This window comes from Oncorhynchus tshawytscha, linkage group LG14 (assembly GCF_018296145.1).
Source record: "Oncorhynchus tshawytscha isolate Ot180627B linkage group LG14, Otsh_v2.0, whole genome shotgun sequence".
Taxonomy (NCBI): Eukaryota; Metazoa; Chordata; class Actinopteri; order Salmoniformes; family Salmonidae; genus Oncorhynchus; species Oncorhynchus tshawytscha.
Window position 1 is genome coordinate 23,361,088 of NC_056442.1, and position 23,150 is coordinate 23,384,237.

Genomic DNA, 23,150 nt, shown 5'->3' on the forward strand with positions numbered 1-23,150 from the left:
AAAATGTTTATATAAGACACCACACAGTGCAACATTTAATTGACATTGTACACACATAACCAAAAGGTAGTTTCTATAACAAAAAAAGTAAAGAACAGACAGAAATTACAACCACAGAGCACTAAAAACCAATGCGAGTTCACTAAGAGCACAAGTTTGGCTGAAAAGAAATTACACGGGCAATTTTAATCTTTGATAGTGAACATGGGGGCACATATTCTGCTTGTTTTGAGTGACGTTGCTTTGCAGTGAGGGCGTGTTGTGAGGTTGGGGTGTGATGGCTCAGAGCTCCAGCTTGCCCAGGAAGCGGAGGTTGAGAATCTTCAGCTGGTCATCCAGCTCCATCCTGACGATGCCGTCGTCCCCATCAATACTCAGTAGGATCCCCGTGGCCTCGCGGTCCTCCCCTAGAATCACCTTCACCTGGAGAGAGGCACCACAGACAACAGATGACACACCAAGAGCAGCCAGAGCCTTATGAACCCAAAAGAACCATGCTCCTGTCCACAGAACACTTGAGTCCAGTAGAAAGGTGTTGTGTTGAGAAGCAGCCTTACCTTGTTGTTCTTAGTTGGGGTGACAGGCTCTAGGTGTTCACTGGAGATGCTCACCACCTTCTCTGTGTCCTGGAGGAAGACGGAGCACATGCCACCCTGAGGAAGGAGAAGACGCATCAGGTCAATGATGGGAGTACTTGGTTCAGCACGTTCATGTTGTTAACGTAACACATAGGTAAGAATAGTAAAAGGGGGGAATAAGACAATATCCCCTAAATGCAACAAAACTCCAATTTAACCATTATTGGTTTCTAGCATAATAAAATAGTAAGCAATTTAGCAAAAACTTTTATCCAAAGAGACTTAATGCATACATACATTTTACGAATGGGTGTCCCTAGGAATCGAACCCACAACTTGTCGTGGTGCAAGCGCCATGCTCTACCAACTGTGCCATAAAATGCTATTTTGTCCTGCTACAGCGGTAAATATATGAAAATAAGCTTATTCAGAATGAAGCGAACTTCCCCACCTCTCCGTCATGGTTTAAACCAGTGACCGTTTCAGGTTGTTTCAGTCGCAGTAATCTCTTTACTCTGCCTCTATTGGTCTTGAGCTTTTGCTAGCAAACTCAGGAGACACAGATGGCTGTATTTCAGCCTCTTTTCAGGTGTCGACTTTGACAAAAAAAAAAAAAAAAAAAAAAGTCAATTAATGCAAGTTACAAGAGTGTGTCATTACACTGATGTTTTGTTACATATTTTTCTTTCTTTTCATTAAACGTTTGCACTGTTTGGATACTGGAATTATTTTGGAATGGATGAACGTGTGCAAGTAGCCTACCTTTTGAAGTGATTTGTTTGACAGTCAGATGAAAACATGACAGGTTGTGTTCACGTCACATTAAAAAAGGTAATACATTATTACCGTTAAAATACTTGTCTTTACCATTAGGCCCATAAGGCATTAAAAAAAAAAGATGCCCCCCCCCATTCTGTAGGGTTTGTATCAGTTACATCAAAAGGCAATGGGAGCCAAATATGAGGGATGATACAGCATATACCCTATATTTGGTATATCATTGGTCACGGACGTTACACATACACAGTGCATTCAGAAAGTATTCAGACCCCTTGACTTTCTCCACATTGCTATGTTACAGCCTTATTCTAAAATTGATTAAATTGTTTTTGTTCCCCTCAATCTACCAAAGATAAGACGCATGACAAAAAGTGTTGCTCCATCTTGGCAGTGTCTCCTTTCTTCCATCAACAGGCCAAAACGGAGCCGTTACTGTCAGGAATCCAGAGTTAATTTCTACTCAAATAAATCAAATGACTACATACCATTTTGGTTATGGAAGACAAATCCCAGAAATTAATATTTCTATACAACTCTTTTTCCCTAAAAGCCAAAGTAATGTTCCCGCCATTTCAATCCAGACAGGAAACTTGGGTAATGAAGTAGAATCAAATGTGTGAGCCTTTCTTCACCCCTGTACCATCTAGGATCGTGGAGGAGTGGTGTGATCTTTGCTACTCACCGTGACACTGCGGATGACGCCCGTCTGGTTAACCACCTGGCTGTCCAGGAAGGTGTCCTTAACCCGCACCAGGATGTCGGTGGTGACCCAGTCGCAGGAGGTCTGGTCGATGTTGGAGCCGGGGGTGTGGGGGTTGTAGCCGCCAGGGGAGGGGGCGCCGGGGGTCATGGGGCTGTAGCCTACCGGGCTGGGGCTCGGACTGGCCTGGGGTGGGACGACAGAAGGAAACAAAGATCAGGGCGATGGAACTTTTCGTTTCAACGATGCATCGTTCCGACAACAGCCAAAACCCCACGCAGAGAGAAGGTTCGCTTAGTTGTTGAAGCACGTGTACATACCAATGGGACCAAAAGAAAGGCAACTCTGCTCTCTGATCAACAGCACTCACTCTCTTTTCAAATCTTACTTTAGACACCTTACCTTAAAAGGAAAACACACAAAAAAAAGTGTATTTTTCATTAGTCCACTGTTAATACAGTCCCAAAGTCTTTTGCATGCCAGTAGTCAAGTTTTCAAAAAGCAAAGTGTCACATCATTATGATGATGCAAAATGCATGCAAGCGAATGTTCTTTCTGCATGGTGTTTTAAGAAACGCGCTACATCTTCAGCTGATGTTGGAATGACGCAATGTTAAAACAGTGACGACTTTTCCTTTTAATCTAACATAATTATATGATCACCTATAGATAGATGCTAACAGGCCTATTGAGGCGGCTTATTCTACAACAAAGCACTAAACCACATATTTGGTATATCATTGTGCACGTTGTTACACAAATACAGTGCATTCGGAAAGTATTCAGACCCTTTGACTTTTTCCACATTTTGTTATGTTACAGCCTTATTGGATTAAAATGGATTAAATATTTTTTTCCCCCTCATCAATACCCCATAATGACATAGTAGGTTTAGAAACGTTTGCAAATGTATAAAATAAACCCTTCCTCTGGAAATATCACATTTACTTAAGTATTCAGACCCTTTACGCAGTACTTTGTTGAAGCACATTCGGCAGTGATTACAGCCTCGAGTCTTCTTGGGCATGACGCTACAAGCTTGGCACACCTGTATTTGGGGAGCTTCTCCCATTCGTCTTTGCAGATCCTACCAAGCTCTGTCAGGTTGGATGGGGAATGTTGCTGCACCTGTTCGATAGGGTTCAAGTCCGGGCCCCTCAAGGACATTCAGAGACTTGTCCTGAAGCCACGCCTGCATTGTCTTGGCTGTGTGCTTAGGGTCATTGTCCTGTTGAAAGGTGAACAGTCACCCCAGTCTGAGGCCCTTAACGCTCTGGAGCAGGTTTTCTTCGAAGACATCTTTGTACTCCGTTCATCTTTCCCTTGACCCTGACTAGTCTCCCAGTCCATGCCGCTGAAAAACATCCCGACAGCATGATGCTTTCACGATGCTTCACCGTAGGGATGGTGCTAGGTTTCCTCCAGATGCGGTGCTTGTCATTCAGGCCGAAGAGTTCAATCTTGGTTTCATCAGATCAGATCATCTTGCTTTTCATGGTCAGAGTCTTTAGATGCCTTCTGGCAAACTCCAAGCAGGCTGTCATGTGCCTTTAACTGAGGTGTGGCTTCCGTCTGGCCACTCTACCATAAAGGCCTGATTGGTGAAGTGCTACAGTGATGGGAGAACCTTCCAGAAGGACAATCATCTCCATATAGGAACTCTGGAGCAGTCAGTGACCATCGGGTTCTTGCTCACCTCCTTGACCAAGGCCCTTCTCCCGATTGCTCAGTTTGGCCGGGCAGCCAGATCTAGGAAGAGTCTTGGTGGTTCTAAACTTCTTCCATTTAAGAATGACGAAGGCCACTGTGTTCTTGGGGTTCTTCAATGCTGCAGAAATGTTTTGGCACCCTTCCCCAGATCTGTGCCTCGACACAATCCTGTCTCGGAGCTCTACAGACAATTCCTTCAACCTCATGGCTTGGTTTTTGCTCTGACATGCACTGTCAATGTAATGAAATGTGAAAAAGGGAAGGGATCTGAACACACTCCAGATGCCCTGTATATTGACGCAATAATTACATAAGCCTAGGCACAGTAGCCTAAAAGTAGAACTCGAATGAACATGAAATTGATTTCAAAATATAGTCCTAGGCAGCCTACTGTATTTATAATTTAATACAGTCATCCCAGTTTGCATTTTAAACAGCTTTTTCTAACTTTCACTTGTTTGAAACATTTGCAAAGGCATTGGCAACTTTGTATTTGTAGTCAACTTCGTCCTGGGAGTTCAAAAAGACATACAAATCTTGATTCTATGTTTAGTGGAGAACTGAGTATAAGGTGCTGTTAGAATCGGCTAAACTTTGAACATTGAGATATTAAATAAATGATAGAGGCAAAGTCTTGAATAGAAAGTTTGTAAAAAGCCAGAAGGCTTTAGAATGTGGTTGATGTAGGAGAGCGATGTGTTGATATAGAGAAGACAGATGGATATCTGTGGATCATGAGGTGAGGGGTGAGGTCAGTTCCCTTTAACTTCTTTGGGACTGGGGGGGCAGTATTGAGTAGCTTGGATGAATAAGGTGCCCAGAGTAAACTGCCTACTACTCAGGCCCAAAAGCTAGAATATGCATATAATTAGTAGATTTTGATAGAAAAGACTTTGAAGTTTCTAAAACTGTTTGAATGATGTCTGAGTATAACAGAACTCATATGGCAGGCAAAAACCTGAGAAAAAAATCCAACCAGGAAGTGGGAAATTTGATGTTTGTTGGTTTTCAAGTCTTTGCCAATCCAATATACAGTGTCTATGGGGTCATATTGCACTTCCTAAGGATTCCACTAGATGTCAACCGTCTTTAGAACCTTGTTTCATGCTTCTACTGTGAAGGGGGAGCGAATAAGAGCTGTTTGACTAAGAGGTGGTGAGAACGAGCTGCGTTCCTTTTCATTTCTAAAGACAAAGGAATTGTCCGGTTGAAACATTATTGAAGATTTATGATAAAAACATCCTAAAGATTGATTCTATACATCATTTGACATGTTTCTACGAACTGTAATATAACTTTTTTGACTTTTTGTCTGAACTAAGTGATCGCGCATTGTGCATTTAGATTACTGTGCTAAACAAGCGAACAAAAAGGATTCCTTAGAGTGCATTCCGATGAAGATCAAAGGTAAGTGAATATTTATAACGCTATTTCTGACTTTTGTGACACCTCTCCTTCTTTGGAAAATGGCTATATGTTTTTCTGTGGCTAGGTGCTGACCTAACATAATCGCAAGGTGTCAAGACACTGTGGTTGGATTAACGAGAAGTTTCTCTTTAAAATGGTGTATAATACTTGTATGTTTAAGGAATTTTAAATTATGAGATTTCTGTTGTTTTGAATTTGCCGCCCTGTAATTTCACTGGCTGTTGGCGAGGTGGGACTATATCCCAGAGAAGTTAAGGGAGTAATCCGGGTTGGTATTTGGTTACCTTCTTTCCCGTGGAGCCATAAACTGTAAAGAGGAGTGTCCTAAGTAGGATGCATATAAACTGTGATGTCTGAAATGTTTAGCTGTCCGTTTTCAGCTGTACAGAACCTTTGGGAAGAATAAACTTGGTTAACGCTTCTCTAGTGTCTGTGGGTTATTAACTCTGAAAAATAAGAACCTAACAGTGCCAGAGGGCAACAAACCATCTGGACCACTACAATAGCTGAGGCAGTCAGTAAATAACGAGCATTTTTAAGAGCAACTTCAATAACAATGGTTATGAGAAGCAGCTTGGAGATTAACGATGCGCCTTTCGAGGTCCTGAAGAATTTAGCAGATAAGCCTCCAAACGTGTTTGATTGTAAAAATGTTTTTTCCCTCTGGCAAGACATGCCCATTGTATAAACCAACAGCACTAAGTCTTACTAATTTGAAAGAATGACAAGGCAACACTTGTCAACACACAAAGCTAAAACAATGTATTGCAACACCCTTAAAGAGAAAGACAGATGTCTGGGAAATAATATGAAGTGCGTGGAAGGGCTCGACATTAACACTTGTCCGGAACAAGTACTTAAAAAAAAAATTATAAATAAAATGGACAAGAATATACACTAAGTATAACCAACATTAGGAACACCTTCCTAATATTGAGTTGCAAGTTTGAGTGAGAGTTTGTTTCTTCCCTCGAGCCGGGACAAAGAGCTCATAGGACCAGAGTACAAATAATATAATAATCAATCATTTTGCTCTTTATTTAACCATCTTACATATAAAACCTTTTGTGTTTATTGAAAATTGTGAATAACTCGCCACAGGTTAATAAGATGGGTGTGCTTGAAAGGATGCACATAACTCTGCAATGTTGGGTTGTATTGGAGAGTCTCAGTCTTAAATCATTTCCCACACAGTCTGTGCCTGTATTTAGTGTTCATGCTAGTGAGGGCCGAGAAGCCACTCTCAAATAGGTATGTGGTTGCAAAGGGTAGTGCTACTACTGCTGGTAGTAGTAGTACTACCAGTAGAGCTGGTATGTGTCGCTTACTGTTTATGACCATTTATCAATTTTCGAGCAAACGGAATGAGCAGCAGCTACATACGGACCGTTAGTGGAATTCCCGCAAGAGTAACGGTTAATGTGATTGGATGTTAAATATTTGACATGGTGTTGTTATTTCGCTGAACACTAGATATATAAATGGACTGTTAGAACATATATATATATATATATTAGTATTATTTAAATGTGAATCACATTTGTATTTTTGGCTTACCCATGACGGCATTGCGTACCCCAGTTTGGGAATACCCGTTTCCAATTTAACTTGTTTTATTGTCTAGCAGCCAAAGGCACAATCCTGGTGATATTAGTAACCCATGCTAGTTGATGCATCTTTAGATCGCCCCTCTTCATTTCTAACAGATATTTTCCTCGGTCACATGAAAGTGCTTCGGAGTGCGGTATGCTTTTGAGAACGGTGTTTTCACGCTAATTGCAATTTGGAACATTCGTGTGTAGCCTACAGTCATGTAAACATTAACATTTCTATCAACATTTTAAGCTTAATTGTCTGATCAGTTGCGTCAGCCTCATTGCTTCAACATGTTTTTAATGTTCAGCAGTTGTATGAATTTTATATAGAAAGTATTTGGTTGTAATTGTTTCAATATTTTTATAGGCTACCAAGGGTGGCCCACCATCCTCCAGGAGACCCTTAAAGGGGGCAGTGTTGTATTTTGAGACAGGCTTGAATATGCAAAGTAGCCAATGGGCAGAGTGTAGCCTACATGTTTCTATCTTTTCTCTATGGTAAAAAGATAGTAATGGAATTTCTTTTTTTAAGTAGTTCTGGGCATCATACAATGATGTAGAAATGGTGTTACAGACCATTTTTCTTTTTTTGGGGATAAGTGACTTGAGCTTTCAGACCAGTACAATTTTTAAATCAACATCAGTCCTACTAAGTGGCAAAAAAAATAAATGTATGTCAAGCGTGGTGGGTCTTACCTGGTATGCCATGGGTGAGGGTGTGGGGTGGTAGCTGGCTGGTGAGTGTGTGTTCTGGTAGCCCACTGGGCTGGGGGCCACCTGATGGTAGCTCTGGGGACTGGGGCTGGGCTGGTACGAGCCCTGTGGGGAGGGGGCAGTGTACGGCGAGTACTGTTCCGTGTTGTACCTGAGGAACACACACAGTCAGTGGACTTGGCTAGGACGGAGAGAACCAAACTCACCTTGAGCAGTTGGTCGTCACTGTAAAAGGGGCCTAGAGACATTGAAAAAGACAGCAAATAGACAATGGAAAACCGTATGTGTGTGAGACTCACATGGCTGGGGTGCCTGGGGTCTGGGGGTTGTACTGGGGATTGACCTGGGGTGAGGGCACCTCTGGGTAGCCAGGGGTCTGGGGGTTAGGCGTGCCCCCGTAGCCCTGAGGGGACGGCGAGGGCTCGTCATCATAACCAAACTCAAAGTCATCGTCCGCCCTGAAACAAGAGGAACAGGTTAAAGGCTGTTTCCAAAAAGTTATCCTATTAGGGAAACATATTTTCAGGATCTGTAGAAAGTACAGAAAAATAGCTGTATTAACTTTGACAACTCTTGACCCGGCAAAGATGAAGAAACCCTTATCAACCATAGAATGCTGAGGCTATTTCCCACATTTAGTTTTTTCCCCACATGTAGCTTACCTGGACGGTGTGTTGGGGTTGTTGGGGTCCCACGCTCCGCTCTGCCCCGGCGTTCTGCTCCCATCATGCAACGGAGTCTGCGAGCCGTAGTGCGGTGTACGGCTCCCTGTGGGGAACAAGGATCACCACAATGAGAATAGTTATATTGCAGGTCATAGATATATATATATATATATATATATATATATATATATATATATATATATATATATATATATATTCTGATTGAGGGCCATAGAGGTATTTCCTTGGTGGGGTGTCTCGCTCACCATCGTGTAAGGGGGTCTGAGAGCCATACATGGGGGTACGGGAGCCTGTCCCGTACATGGGGGTCTGGGAACCGTACATGGGAGTGCGTCCGTGGGTGGAAGTCATTCCTCCATGCCTCTTGGCTCCCCTGAATGTAACAAAAACAAGTCAACATTAATTAACACTCTAAAAAGGTGAACTATTGCGTTAATATCACTGTGTTCACAATATATCATTGTAATAGATCCCTGATGATGTGAACGAACATTGTGGTGAGACGCTGTCGGTCCACAGAGATGGTCTGGCATGTTGAGTGCAGCTCCACTCTGGCTGTCGACTCAGTGGCATCCTTCACCACTCCAATGTACCCTGGGAAATAATGGCAAGGATTAGGTCAAAAGATTCCCTATTGAGAATGATCCAAGTGTTGAAACTCCAACACCCATGGTGCAACAGCATTTCTGCTTAATGTGTTTATTGTCCATTCTATGGCAGAGGACAACCCCATCTGGTTCACGTGACCTGGTTTGGTCCTTTTTCTGCATTCATAGCAAGTGGGAAACTCAGAAAATCCTACTTGTGTGCATTCACATGCCTTGAACTCATTGAGAACGCAGATTGGCTAATGGCAAACAAGCTGGGTTAAAAATAAACTAAAAGTACAGCTATTAAAGTTGCAAAAAAATTATAGTGTTCAAAAACAGATGTTTTTTGTAAATAATGTTTTGCTGTTGCATTTAAGTGTCAAAAATGCTGTTATTGAGATAATTTCAATAGTATGCGACATCAGATTTTAGCATGTGGGAGAAGTCAGAGCTTGGAGATGACAGATCAGTTTCCCACTAGTAATTACCAGCTGGAGGAGCATTCAAGTCATTTTCTCCGAGCCGTATGCTGATATGTACACATTTCTGAGTTATGAACGCAGCATTACCCTTGTATGGTCCCTGGGAGATGTGGACGGTCTGTCCAATCAGGTCGTTGTCCCTCCTGCCCCGGCCACGCCCCATCTGTCCACCTCCTCCACCACCCCTCTGCTGCTGACCTGAAGGAGAGAACAGGAGTTGTGTAATGCCTGTGGTCTGATAATTGTTATTTTGTGTTGTATCCTGCACTAAGCAACTGTTTGCTAATTTCTACAAATCAACAAAGGGCAGTGTAATACACAGTTTATGGTGAGAGTGACCACATGCTCTCTGTGAGCTATACTCCACTCACCACCACCACCACCACCTGGATGCATGGGGCTGCTGATACTTGGACTCCTCGGAGCGAAGCCTCCCACGGTGAAGTTGGTGACGTCTCTGGGCTAAAGAATGGAAGAATCAAAACGTCAACAACAGCTCTGATGGTTCCCACTGGAGAAGGTTAAGAGGTGATGGCATAGATGGAAGACTTGAAAGTGATGCGGTGAGAGCTAAATGGAAGACTGACCTTGGAGCCCCCGGCCAGCACCACATGGCGTGTCTTGCAGACGAACATGCCCCCGTTCTCCACCAGCTTTTTACAGTGCAGGAAGGCAAAGCCTCTGAAAATGTGGCGGATCTCTCCCTCACGCCCCTGGCAAACAAACCACACCACTTATATGCTAACAACCTATACATGCTAATCGCACCTTTGGCAAACTGAAAAACAGCTAGAGATAAGCAATATGGCCTAAAACTCAACATACAGTCCCATTTTGTGCATGAAAATAAAGTACCAGTCCAAAGTTTGGACCCACTTACACAGTCAAGGGTCTTTATTTTTTTAAACTATTTTCTACATTGTAGAATAAGTGAAGACATCAAAACTATGAAATAACACATATGGAATCATGTAGTAACCAAAAGTGTTAAATTAAAATATATTTTAGTGATGCACCGGCGTTAAACTAGCCGATAGCGATGTTGGCATTTTTAGCGAATGTCGGCCGATTCCGATATGTTCACAGCTATATCGTGCATCCCTAATATATTTTATATTTGAGATACTTCAAAGTAGCCACCCTTTGCCTTGACAGCTTTGCACACACTTGGCATTCTCGCAACCCCCCCCCAAAAAAAACCTGGAATGAGTAGGTGTGCCCAAAGTTTTTGACTGGTGCTGTACGTCAAAGCTCTTCAAGCTGACTTACCAATTTTGTAAATGAGGGCTCGAGTCCAGACACTGGCTTTGAAAGTAGTCACCAAACCTGGATGGAGGCCTATAGTAGAGCCCTAGACAATATTTTTTGTTGCCTAATTCCATTTACTTTTCCATTCAATGTTTTGTTTTTCCTGGTTTCAGATGTCATTTATTTTCTCAAAATCCCTTTAAAAACAACATTGTAATGTTCTAAGTTCACAACAAGGCTTAAACGAAATCAGGAGACCACGTTTGAGGTCTGGGAAAAATCTAAGGAATTTTCATTTTTGGGTGTAGATCCCCTTCAAATGTAAGTGTACACCAGCAAGAGACTTGTTCGGTTAGCAGTGTTTCTATAGCACAAATGTGATTGCAGAGTTTGCTAAACAAATCTCCACTGGATTTATGCAAACAATCATGATTAATCTGCTAGGTAGGCTACTTTGTAGTTAACATTTAAATTGACAAGGTTTTTTGGAAAGCCTTTCCATCTACCAGACGATAGTTATCATTAGCATCTTCGCTAACGGCTACACGAAGTGGTAGACAAACGCGCACACAGCCCGAGGCAATTCCACATCGTCTCTTCAGAAAGTTCAAGGAAACTAAGAATCACTTATGCATTTTGTTCTTGATTATGATCATCTTAGGCAAATTAATAAATGATCTAATAAGTTCAGTACATTTAGTTGATTTCCGATTAAATGTAATACATTTTTGAATATAGTTTAATTCCTGTCCACGTCACAGATTTTATAGGGCCCTACTAAAGCTGGAGTTGAGAAATACATTTATGAGCTTAGACCTATAGAAAGCAGAACTGTGGTGAATCTTACCGAGTGTGGCCCGTCGATGACCTTAACGATGTCTTTGACGTGAATGTTGTTCTGCTCAGAGTCCAGCGCCACAGCAAAGCGGTTGTCTTTCCGCCGATTCACTGCCTGGTGACGCACCGTCAGCACCTTGCCGTGCATGTTGAGGACCTGGGGAGAAGAAGAGGAATACATGTGTGAGCACTATAGGAATGCTCAGGGATTTAGGCTTGACTGCCACAATTTAATAGACATTACACTATGTGCCAATTTTAAAATTGAGCAAAATCACTCAAGTTCCCATTTCAAGAACAGATGGACAAAACATCTCTCCAGCAGGCACACAACCACGACTCCAAGCCCACACACACAATCTCTTATAAAATAACATTTATTTTGTCCTGATCTGAACCTGATCATTTAAGTGGAAATGTATTTTGCAGAAGAGTAAAATGAGTACCAACCTGGAATGTCTCTCTCTCCAGCCTGACAATAACTCCCACGGTCTGGGGGTCCAGTTGGACCAGCTCTCCCCATTCGTGCTGGCCCCCGGCATCTACCCCTGACGCCGTCTCAGAGCACAGCTGTAAGTCCCGGGGCAGGACCTTCAACTGCAGAGCACACACACCCACGTAAAATCGATAATGGTTAATTGAAGTTACGTAGGAATTATGCAAAATATGATTATTTATTTGATTTGATTGATGTCCCAGTTCAATAATGTGACGTTGCTTACCTCGTGCATGGTGAGGTCAGAGAAGAGGATGACAAAGTTCTCCTCCACGCGTACGATGAGGCCGGTGTCGCCCTCGTAGCGGCCTGCTATCACCTTGACGTGGTCACCCATACGGAAGTACTTCCTCAATTCATGGGCCGGGAACTCCAGCGGATCCTGCACACAGACCAGACATCAATAACAAACCATTATTTTGTATCAGTGCCAATAGAATGAACGGAACACAGTGGGAATGTCTGGCCGCCTCATGTGAACGTTTTGATCCCGTAATTCATTCCGTCCCACATTTTTGGGAAGCCCAATTTCTTCATCATGCTGTAATGGGAGTTAGTTCTCGAAATCCCAGTTTTTGCGGCTTGACTAATAACTAACCACATTATCCCTACGCAAACAAGAATCTGGTTTGTGATCGCTTGACCCCGGGTCATATTCTACCACTCCCACATTTTTGGGAAGCATGATTAAGTAGTCTATTCATAACTACACACAGCCCGATGCTTTCTTCTTGCTGTGATGAATCGTGTTCCCTTTGCAGGCTATTTGACTTGGCTGAACCAGAATCTGGCTTGCTAGCCAATTAAATGCAGCCTGCGGTGGATTTAGTAAAAAATAAAAAAGAGCTTGTCTATAGTCAACTGAATGCAAAGCTTAGCACATAGAACTGCAGTTACACAAGTAACATCCGATGTCCGCTATTAGCAGATTTTGGCTCTTGCTTTTGAAAGGTTGGAGGAACTCAGGAAGACATGCATTCGGTTTTCCTCTAAGACACAAGCCGCGCAGGACATTTTAGAAGGAACTGTGACAAAACTGCAATTGAAAGCAATGCAGATTACCTTTTTATACACAGTTATTACCTGATGAGCTTCCATAATGTTTTCCTGAAATTTACAAAATCTTTGATGCTTTTCAGTCACTTTGTGATTGCAAATAAAAACGCACACCTTTCCTATATTAGTCATTTCACATATGTTCTTATTATCTGTATTATCTCTTATTATCTGAACGTCTAAAATCAGATCGAAAGTATGCAGAAAAAACAGAAACAATGTAAATAACTGCCCTTTTCTGCCACGCAAATTGATGCGGCGATTTCGATAAATATCAGTCAAAAAACACACAAAAAAAATCATCACTATGTTGATTGCCCACCCCTGGTTTACTGGTAGTTCTCATTGAAATTCCAATTTGTTTGGCTAGACAAATAAATAACAAAACATCATTCCAATGCAAACAAGAATCTGGTTCGTAGCGGCTTGAACCAGGGTCAACGTTTTTGGCTTGTTTTTAACAACAAGTAGACTGAATATCTTACTTTAGGGCCTGAGAATATCTGAACAAAATTCTACTGAAAACTAGCAGAACATTATGTACCGTTTTGACAATTCTAACCAATGTGAACCTGTTTCCACACAATTTGACTTTAGGCCCAACTCTAGTAGGACAAATCTGAAATGTCCTCCCAATGTCATTGTCTGCTTGGCGCTTGTCATTACCTTCAGGTCCTCATGCTTGGGCATGATGGTGATCTTGTTGCCATCCACACTCAGGATCTTGCCCTGCAAGTTGATCAGCTCCCCTTCACACACCTCCACGTTGTCCCCAGCCTGGAGATTGTGCTCACGCTCTTTACCTGTGTTCACACAACAAAACATGCCTCTTACAAAAGCAGATACACGTAAATGAAAACCAGAAAGTAAATACCAAATCTCATATATCCTGAGTATGCTGTAGAAGTTGCTGTTACCTGCGGTTTCAGTCACCACCTCCAGATCAATACCTTCTGGCTGATCCTCAAACTTCTCCAGCTCAGACAGAGTGGGTTTCACTCCTTCAGTGATCTATAGATCACAATAAAGAGACTGAGCCATGGGTACAGATAACTAAGAACACTTTTCAGACCCGTTTTTCACTATAGGGCTTTCAACAAATGGCCAATAAAACAGTGGTATTGAGAAAACGTGGTCGTCTTACCACAGCAGACATGGCAAAGCTCTTGAAGAGGAACCCTTTACGGCTGTAGCGGTTAGCTTCAAATATCATGAAGTCTCCATCGTGGCTGACATCCCCACCAAGTGACCTGCAAGAAAACACCATCAGGAAGTAATCGAGGCTGCGATCTTATCTATTTGGGACAGTGTAATCAAATCCCCAATAATGATAGTCTTCAGGACATGTTTCATTGTACCTGATCTTTTCCGCATCGAAGAGTCTCTGGGCTGGTCTCTTGAACTTCTTCCGCTTTGCAAACCAGTCTTTCTGGGAGACACAACAGGAAGTGTCATGGGATATCAAAGTTGAGGGTGGTGAGTAGCCCATGACAACAGAGTGCTGCCGTTGCTTACCATGCTCATACGGGCCTTAATTCTGTCCAAATCTATCCTGGGAATCATCTTCAGTGATATCGTGTTCTGACTGGGCTCCACATAGTCCACCTAAAGGAGGAGAATACATGTATGTTCCAAGAATATGGTAAGGATATTTACCTTTGTCTTCAAAATACATTTTCATCAGTCTTCACAAGTGTCGACTTCCACAATGTGTTTCAAGCATACCTGGGCAATGTCATCTTTGTAGAGGCCTCTCTTGAGGCGGACCCAGGACTTGGGCTTGAGGTTAGTCACCTCTTTGACCACCTTGAGGACGTCTGTCATCTCCTTGATGGGAACCATCTGCTGGTTCCAGAAGCCCATCCTCAGGTTGCCTATTCCATCAATTGCAGCCTTGACGTGAGTCTGCTTGTACGACTCCACATAGATGTAACCTTTGACATGTTCGGGAGCCACTACCGACTTGATTTGGAGGGGCTGTGTAGAATGGTGTATAAGAAAACATTTCACAGGTTGTCAAAGCGCCCTTTTTCCCCCCTTTTTATTTCTTTATTTATATATAAATCGCCAAGAGATATACAGGCTATCAAGAGATCCATCATATAAAACACTAAATGCAAACATTAGCATCTTATTACAAATAACATTTCAAATCAAATCAAATCTTATTAGGTCACATGCACCGAATACAACCATACATACTTACGAGCCCCTAACCAACAGTTCAGTTTCAAAAAATACAGATAAGAATAAGAGATAAAAGCTATAGAAGCTGTGAATGCAGAAAATTAGGGTGGGGACATACCGTGTCTGTGAATTGATAGGCAATGAATTTCCTCATCAATGCGATGGCGGTTGCTCTCTCTTCTCCAATCTGTAATGACAAAATACATGACATAGGCAAAAGTATTATTATTATTATTTTTAATTAAAAACTGTTTTTATTGTGTGCTGAACTTTAGGATGTCTACACAAAAATATAAGCTCCATACCTTACACTTGACCGTCCAAAGATTAGGATCCCTTTGAAAAAGAATATACAATACCAAGAACATTGAGAATATGTATATAGATTGGATTGTCGTAGTGCACTAATAATACATTCCCCATCTTGGTGAAGGTGATACATACTTGACGCCAGGGAGCAGCTGCTGCTGGGTGATGTCATCAGACAGTTCCTCAGAACCCCCAGGAAAACTAGAGGGAATCAAAAACCGAAATTTCAGTCAAAGGGATAACCGGTAAAATCAATGTTGAAACAGAATTAACAGATTACTACTGTGAAAATACTCACTCATTTCCTGATTGCTTGGCATATTTCCTCATGTAATATTCACCCAAGGCCTCTTCTCTGGAATCTCTGAAATGTCCAAAAATTCAAATGTCAGACTTCAAGAACACAGCTTCGCATAGTAACAACTGGAATATTAATGGAAAGAACCCTAGCCACTCGTAGCCCATAAGAACACATTACCTCCAGAGGTTCTGCAGCCTGCGGGAACCAGAGTTGTCCTCATCCAGGACCACATGGTCAATGTTGGACACTGAAGAGTAAAGCAGACTCAGTGAAATGTTGGACACTGAAGAGTAAAGCAGACTCAGTGAGCCCACTACAGTCACACAAAAAACTATTTAATGTATAAGATTGAATGTAGAAGTTCTCCGTTCAAACAAGTGGTCCTTTAAAGAACCTATGTCTAGCCCCAAGTGGTAGGTAGGTCTTTTTCATATTGGAAGAAGAAAAACACTTACCCTCAGCTTCCTCTGCTCCGGGCCAGGCAGGTTAAGGTAGAGGGAGGAAAACACATTAAGAGCCAAATGAGATTGTCATACACACAAAGCAAAGAGTGGCAAGGGCACAGAAAGGAACAAATGAAAGAATTTTATTTTTATTTTTTACATTAATGATGGTAAAAGACCAAATGGCTCATGAGACCAAGGATGATTGTAATGTGGGTAATTGTAATGTGGATGCTTATGAGTCTTTGTGATATGGCTGATTGACATGCCAAAAAAAGCTTAAAACAATATAATTTAGCTAAATCACACATATTAGCTTTCTTCTAGCAGGTAGCATTTCAGGCAAATGGTCACACTTGGTTCACGTAAGTGCCTAGAACCCCATGGTCTGATTATTTACTACAAATAAGGTTGTACATTTCGGGGAATACTCAAAAGGTGGAAACTTTCCGTGGGAATTAACGGGAATATATGAAAATGAATATTAATTCAATTTAAATGTAGATGTTTTTTTGCATTGGATATATTTACCATATGGAGACAGAAACAAAACTTTTACCTTATCATAAGTAGACAATTGCAAAAAAAACCTTCCAATAGAAATAAAAACAATTTAGTTATGAATTGAACTTTAATTAAATGAGTTGACTCATCACATGAGATGATTTCACTGAAGAACAAAAGAAAGAGAATATTGAATGATCCATCGCATCTCTGTAAAATTATAGTTTCTAGACTAAAGCTTTGGTTGTCTTCCTCTCAGGCTTCCATGTCTTCTCCCTGGACCTCCTCAAAGTCCACCTCTTGAACATCAGCCTCTGAGGCCTCATCTTCACTGTCACTTTACAACCCTGTTGAGGATGGCTCGTTGTCAGGCTCAAAAAGCCTCAAATGTCCCCAGATTGCCACCAATTTTTAAACCCTTATATTGGTCAACCTGTTGCGTGCTTTGGTGTGTGTGTGTTCCCAAACAAGAACCAGGTGGCTGATGTTGGTGGGATTTGGAGGATGATGGAGACAATAGGGGAAAGAGCCTCAGATCCACAAAGTCCCTTCCACCAGGTGCTGATGAGATATGTTGGCACAACGGCCATATTGCACCTCCTTCCCAAAGCCCTTGCTTGGACGTGTACTTTGCCAGACTGCCAAGAACCCAAAATACATCATCCAGGAGGATCCTCGTGATGGGGCTGTCCATATCGGCAGACTGTGATATGGCCATTTCCTGGAGACTCCTTCCCCTCCAGAAGACTGTCAAACACGACGACAACACCACCCCAACGGGTGTTGCTGGGCAGCTTCAATGCGATGCTCTTATTCTTCTCACTTTGCTTGGTGAGGTAGATTGCTGCTATAACTTGTTGACCCTTCACATACCTAACAATTTCCTTTGCTCTCTTGTTGAGTGTATACATTGTTTTCGGTGCCATGATGTCCTTGAGAAGCAGATTCAATGCATGTCTGTCATCAGTGCAAATACCTTCTGTGGTCCAAGGTCATTGATGACTGCCTTCAGCTCATCTGTAATGTAGAGACAGGTGTGTCTGTTGTAGATAAAGCATGTCTAGTTAAACGGGTGTATGCTGGGCGAAAAAAAAATCTGAAATCTATTGCAATACACATTGCCTGTGAGCAGAGGTGAACCAGTTGCATACACAGCTCGAGCAAGACATTCATCAACATTTCTCTGACTACATTCCTCCATTGAGTCAAAAAAGGAGGACCATGAGCTGATGCTATCGATATGGTGTCTGATTCATCATTTTCACCTCGATTAGAAGTAGAGGGACTTGTCTCAGAGGTTGCTTGTTGTGAGCACTGAGGGAACTTCCTGCACATCTTTGTTGTATGCTTCACATTTGATTTGGCACAGTATTTGCAAATGTACACATTTCCTTCTACATTAGCTGCAGTGAAAAGTCTTCACACATCAGATAGTGCCCGTGGCATTTTCCTGTAAAGATTAGAAAAAAAAGAGAAATAAAATAAATACAATTCCATGTACAGATAAATAAATAGTTAAGCAGTTAAATTAAATGACTCCTTTGTAAGATACATGTTTTAAAATGAAACATGTATGGAAACAGTTGAATTAACACTCAGTTAGCAGGCTCAAGCAAGCTAAAACCCACATGGTAGCAAAAACTATCAAGCAGAAATTGTTAACAAGTTAGAAATTATTTAAACACTGCTGAAGGCTACTAAACTCAGCAAAAAAAGAAACATCCTCTCACTGTCTGCTGTGTGTATTTTCAGCTAACTTAACATGTGTAAATATTTGTCTGAACATAAGATTCAACAACTGAGACAAACTGAACAAGTTCCACAGGCATGTGACTACCAGAAATTAAATAATGTGTCCCTGAACAAAGGTGGTCAAAATCAAAAGTAACAGTCAGTATCTGGTGTGGCCACTAGCTGCATTAAGTAGTGCAGTGCATCTTCTCCTCATCGACTACACCAGATTTGCCAGTTCTTGCTGTGAGATGTTACCCCACTCTACCACCAAGGCACCTGCAAGTTCCCGGACATTTCTGGGGGAGAATGGCCCTAGCCCTCACCCTCCGATCCAACAGGTCCCAGATGTGCTCAATGGGATTGAGAGTCGGGCTCGTCGCTGGCAGAACACTGACATTCCTGTCTTGCAGGAAATCACACACAGAACGAGCAGTATGGCTGGTGGCATTGTCATGCTGTAGAGTCATGTCAGGATGAGCCTGCAGGAAGGGTACCACATGAGGGAGGAGGATGTCTTCCCTGTAACGCACAGCGTTGTTACACGTGGTCTGCCACTGCGAGGACAATCAGCTGACCGTCCTGTCTCCCTGTAGCTCTGTCTTAGGTGTCTCACAGTACAGATATTGAAGTTTATTGCCCTGGCCACATCTGCAGTACTCATGCCTCCTTGCAGTATGCCTAAGGCACGTTTACGCAGATGAGCAGGGACCCTGAGCATCTTTCTTTTGGTGTTTTTCCAGAGTCAGTAGAATGGCCTCTTTAGTGTCCCAAGTTCTCATAACTGTGACCTTAATTGCCTACCGCCTCGAAGTTGTTAGTGTCTTAACGGCCGTTCCACAGGTGCGTGTTCATTAATTGTTTATGGTTCATTGAACAAGCACGGGAAACAGTGTTTAAACCCTTTACAATGAAGATCTGCGAAGTTATTTGGATTTTTACAAATTATCTTTGAAAGACAGGGTCCTGAAAAAGGGCCGTTTCTTTTTTGCTGAGTTTATTTACTAGTAAAAAAATTAATAAATGTAATATAAAATATATTCACCCCACCCAGTATTGTAATTGATCAAAACTTACCAGAAAGCATGTGGTCCTTGGCTCAGACAGTGTAGTAGTGTGGGCTCAATAGCATCTCATTAGTGTGCAAGATCTTGAGAATGAGCTGTACATGTGATGGAAGAGTGCACTGTGCATACAGAGGGTTGCAATTCCATTGAATTGGGGATAGTTAAACCAAGATATGCCACAATTGCCTTATGTGTATCCCACACAAAAAAACAGTCACTGTTATAAGATCACTTTGAGGAATTTAAGCAAAAATCCCAGGCTTAACTTCCCATGGAAAATATCCGACCCTTTGCATCCCTAATGATAAGTCATAACTCTGCCGGTGTCAGGTTAACATACCATCCAACAACATTTCTACAATATTTTCCTCACTAGTAAATAGGTCACAGCTGTCAAATACAATATACTAATGTATTACCTCATACAGGTAGCCCCCAATAATGTATTTGCCATCAGTGCTCCTTTAGATTAGAAGTGCAGCAGTACAAAAATGTGGGTGGAGTTATAACAGAATGTGACTTATTGAATGAGAGATAACCAATCCATTTAATTAGATGCAAGGAAAACAGAGAGCAGAAAATCTGGAATTGATTTACCGTTAACTGAAGGAGGCATGCACAAGAAAAGGAATTATTAGCACAGGAAGAACACAGTCAACACTCACATATACTCATTTTGGCATAGATTTGTTGATTGTATTTGTAATGCTGCCAGTCCCTTCCTGAATCCAAACAATACTACAGACAAATCCATCATGCCTAAGCATCTGCACACCACCCATAGGAAAGTAATTTTCAAATAATTTAAAATTCAACAAAGTTCATGAACTCAGTCCTCATCAACAGACAACTGCCCCAACGTTACTCATATAGAACTCCCTCTCAGGTTTTAGATATCCTCAAACATGGCCCCATGTGTGACCTTACCTTTCTCTAAAATATCCTCAGCACCTTCCTCCCACGGGTCTTCATCTTCATACTCATCATCCACATCTAAACAAAACCAGAGGGATAAGTAGAGTTTCTTTCAGATACATTAAAACTAAAACGTTTTGGTGAGCAAGAACATGTTGACAACTATTCTACACTGCAATGGTATTATTCAAGTCTAGATTTGTCTTACCGGCTTCATCTAAGATGAAACCTCCATGCCTGGGTTTCTTTCTGGGACGGTCATCATCATCCTCTTCCTCCTCTTCGTCATACTCATCTGCCAAGTCTTCCCCTTCCTCTTCTGCTGCCTTGTCACTGCCAGATAAACTTGCCTGCCCATCTTCCTGTATAGGGGAAAACATTCAAACCACTCACAAGTTATGTCAATGCAGTAAAACGTGCAATGTCAATTTGGAGCCAGTCTAGGTTTGTTAGCATCAATTCTGATACAGTAGCAAATTGAGGGCAATGCATGCACAGGTGCATCTGTTCCACCACCTACCCATTCACACAGTGCAAGGCAGTGTTAGGTAGCTAGCTAGCTTACCTCTGCCTCATTTTTATCCACCTCCTCGGCTTCGCTACTTTGTTCACTCTGGTTGTCAGAGAAGTCGCTGTCTTCACTGTCCGACATTCTTGGAGCCGGGGTCTCCTCCAAAGAGACTGAGTTGAAAAGCACAGTAATTTTAGTTTTCTAACTAACGTTAACTTAGTTCAGACAGTCCTTGCTTGGGTGAGACTGAAAATTAAATGCTATCTAACACTGACTGTATTACTAGCTACAGTAGCTACCCAAAAAGCTGGAGAAAATGTGTTTCAGGGTAATACGCTGAGCTACGTTATTCTCTAACAATGTACATAGTCAGTTAGCTTATTACGATAATGTAACGACCGAAACAACACAGAGAATGTACAATGTTGATAGCTAAAAGCGAAAGCAAGGCCTAGTATAGTAAGTTAGTAGCCTCAGGATCACGCGAGCCAGCTCGGAAGCTAACGTTAAGCTAGCAAACAACAAATCTACAATAATATTTTGATAAATACATTCCATGCATAGCTAGCGGTATTACCTTTCTAAAACACGTGTCTTGGTTTGGACTTAACTAAAAGAAGAAAGAAATTGTTAGATATTTTTTTTGTCACTTCCACTTCCTTCGATATACAGAATAACGAAATTTGGAAGGCAACGAACCACATTCTCGCGATGGTTTGAAATACTTGTTGTGGTGCAGTCTCATTAAATATGTTTATATCTGTGGTCTCCATATCACTACCCATGTTCATAACAGCACACCTGATTTCTGGCTGTAATAATAATGGCGAAGGTGCATGAAGATGGCGGCCCCCATGTACTTACCACAAACGCCTCATTTGCTAAATTCGCCATTTGTACAGTGCTCTCCTTAACTTTTTTTTTGTATTGTCATTATAATTCACCTGATCCCAAGTAGGCCTAGGCTACCTAATGTTTGGTGTACCTCTTTTTATATAGTATCACTAGGCTATGTGGAAAAAAGGAAAAGAACAACATAATGATACCACAAAAACGTTTTTTAAACCGTTGGTAAGCATAGAGTCAAATACTAGTATCTCAAGTCGCTATGGTGCATAAAGATGGAGGAATTCCGATATGATTTATTCCTTTGAGCACTATCTATCTACATACTTTTAAAACTATGGTTATCATTATGTTGTTCTTTTCCTTTTTTCCACATAGCCTAGTTATACTATATAAAAAGAGGTACACTAAACATTAGGTAGCCTAGGCCTACTAGTAGTGATGGGGGGGGAAAAAAATCGATATTACAATGTTTTATTTATTTTAAATTCTTGCTAGGTAGCTTTAGCTAGCACTAGTCGCCTGTACCTGCACCCAAACTCTGGTATTTTTAGTCCTATAGCTTGTTCTCCATCTTCTTTTTAAATAGTGAACCAACATGATTTCAGCACTTTTATTTCCATGATTAGCTAGTTTCCTTCCAATTGTTGACAGATTTTCATGCAAATATTCAAAAATTTGCATAAAGAAAATATACCCATTTTCCCCACCAGTGGTGTTTCCACCAGGACTTGTTGCAGAGACAAATCTGTAGATAAATCACTGAGTGATGATGTAGGGCACACAAAATGTACTTTTTCGCTTCAATGTGTTTCCATCACATTTTCAACAGTTGCATTAAATAGCAAATGTGCCTACTCTGGTCTTGGGACATGCACCATAGCAACAACTCACAGATACAGTGTGGTTAGGCTCTGTTGGTAGGCTATACAAATCTACATGATTAGACTATTATGGATAAGAGAGAAAAAAATAAATAATTGTCAACATGATGAGATTATTATAGATAAGAGCAAAAATATGTGTATTTGTCAAACGGCAGTAAAGCATCATCATCATTTCACCAGAATAAGACCCTCGATATTCACCACCCTGTGAAGTTCATCATAACTTATAACTTATTATAGCCTAATAAACAAAAATATCCCTCCATGTCAAACGAACAAAGGCATTTATAACATTGTTCCTTAAATCCCTGTTTCCATCACAGGTGTCAAGATTTTATTTTCATACAGTATGACTTAACTCAAGCATAAAAACTGTGGATGGAAACGTGGTGAGTGAGCGAGATCGTTTTTATTTGTCAAATGGCAGTCAAGCATCGATCATCATGTCACCAGAATAATACCCTCAATATCTACTGGAAAGGAACACAATGCACTTTCACCACCCCTGTGAAGTTCACCATAACATAGGGCCTTTTTCATCTGTAACCT

At 41.5% G+C, this 23,150-nt stretch overlaps 1 protein-coding gene across 7 annotated transcripts; it reads right to left on the reverse strand.

The window, feature by feature from the left end:
• Positions 1 to 22: 22 nt before the first annotated feature.
• On the reverse strand, positions 23 to 21,750 carry LOC112266794 (transcription elongation factor SPT5). Of its 7 annotated transcripts, XM_024444605.2 has the most exons (32): positions 21,568 to 21,695; positions 21,446 to 21,478; positions 20,923 to 21,038; positions 20,566 to 20,719; positions 20,370 to 20,435; positions 20,040 to 20,045; positions 16,153 to 16,164; positions 15,875 to 15,944; positions 15,695 to 15,760; positions 15,532 to 15,597; positions 15,393 to 15,423; positions 15,206 to 15,274; positions 14,626 to 14,877; positions 14,416 to 14,505; positions 14,259 to 14,329; positions 14,045 to 14,150; positions 13,818 to 13,911; positions 13,567 to 13,703; positions 12,071 to 12,226; positions 11,799 to 11,945; positions 11,359 to 11,505; positions 9,851 to 9,976; positions 9,635 to 9,725; positions 9,351 to 9,461; positions 8,683 to 8,785; positions 8,437 to 8,564; positions 8,168 to 8,273; positions 7,805 to 7,963; positions 7,488 to 7,656; positions 2,041 to 2,244; positions 558 to 653; positions 23 to 423 (listed from the first exon to the last, which is right to left on the reverse strand). In XM_024444605.2, exons 3-32 carry the CDS (start codon positions 21,007 to 21,009, stop codon positions 283 to 285), a joined length of 3,261 nt encoding a protein of 1,086 aa, XP_024300373.1. In that variant the 5' UTR covers positions 21,010 to 21,038; positions 21,446 to 21,478; positions 21,568 to 21,695; the 3' UTR covers positions 23 to 282. The 7 variants fall into 7 exon arrangements, with proteins under 7 accessions (XP_024300373.1, XP_024300372.1, XP_024300371.1 ...); XM_024444604.2 differs by lacking the exons at positions 20,040 to 20,045; positions 21,568 to 21,695 and adding an exon at positions 21,733 to 21,750 and having other exon boundaries at positions 15,875 to 15,980; XM_024444603.2 differs by lacking the exon at positions 20,040 to 20,045 and having other exon boundaries at positions 15,875 to 15,980.
• Positions 21,751 to 23,150: the final 1,400 nt, after the last annotated feature.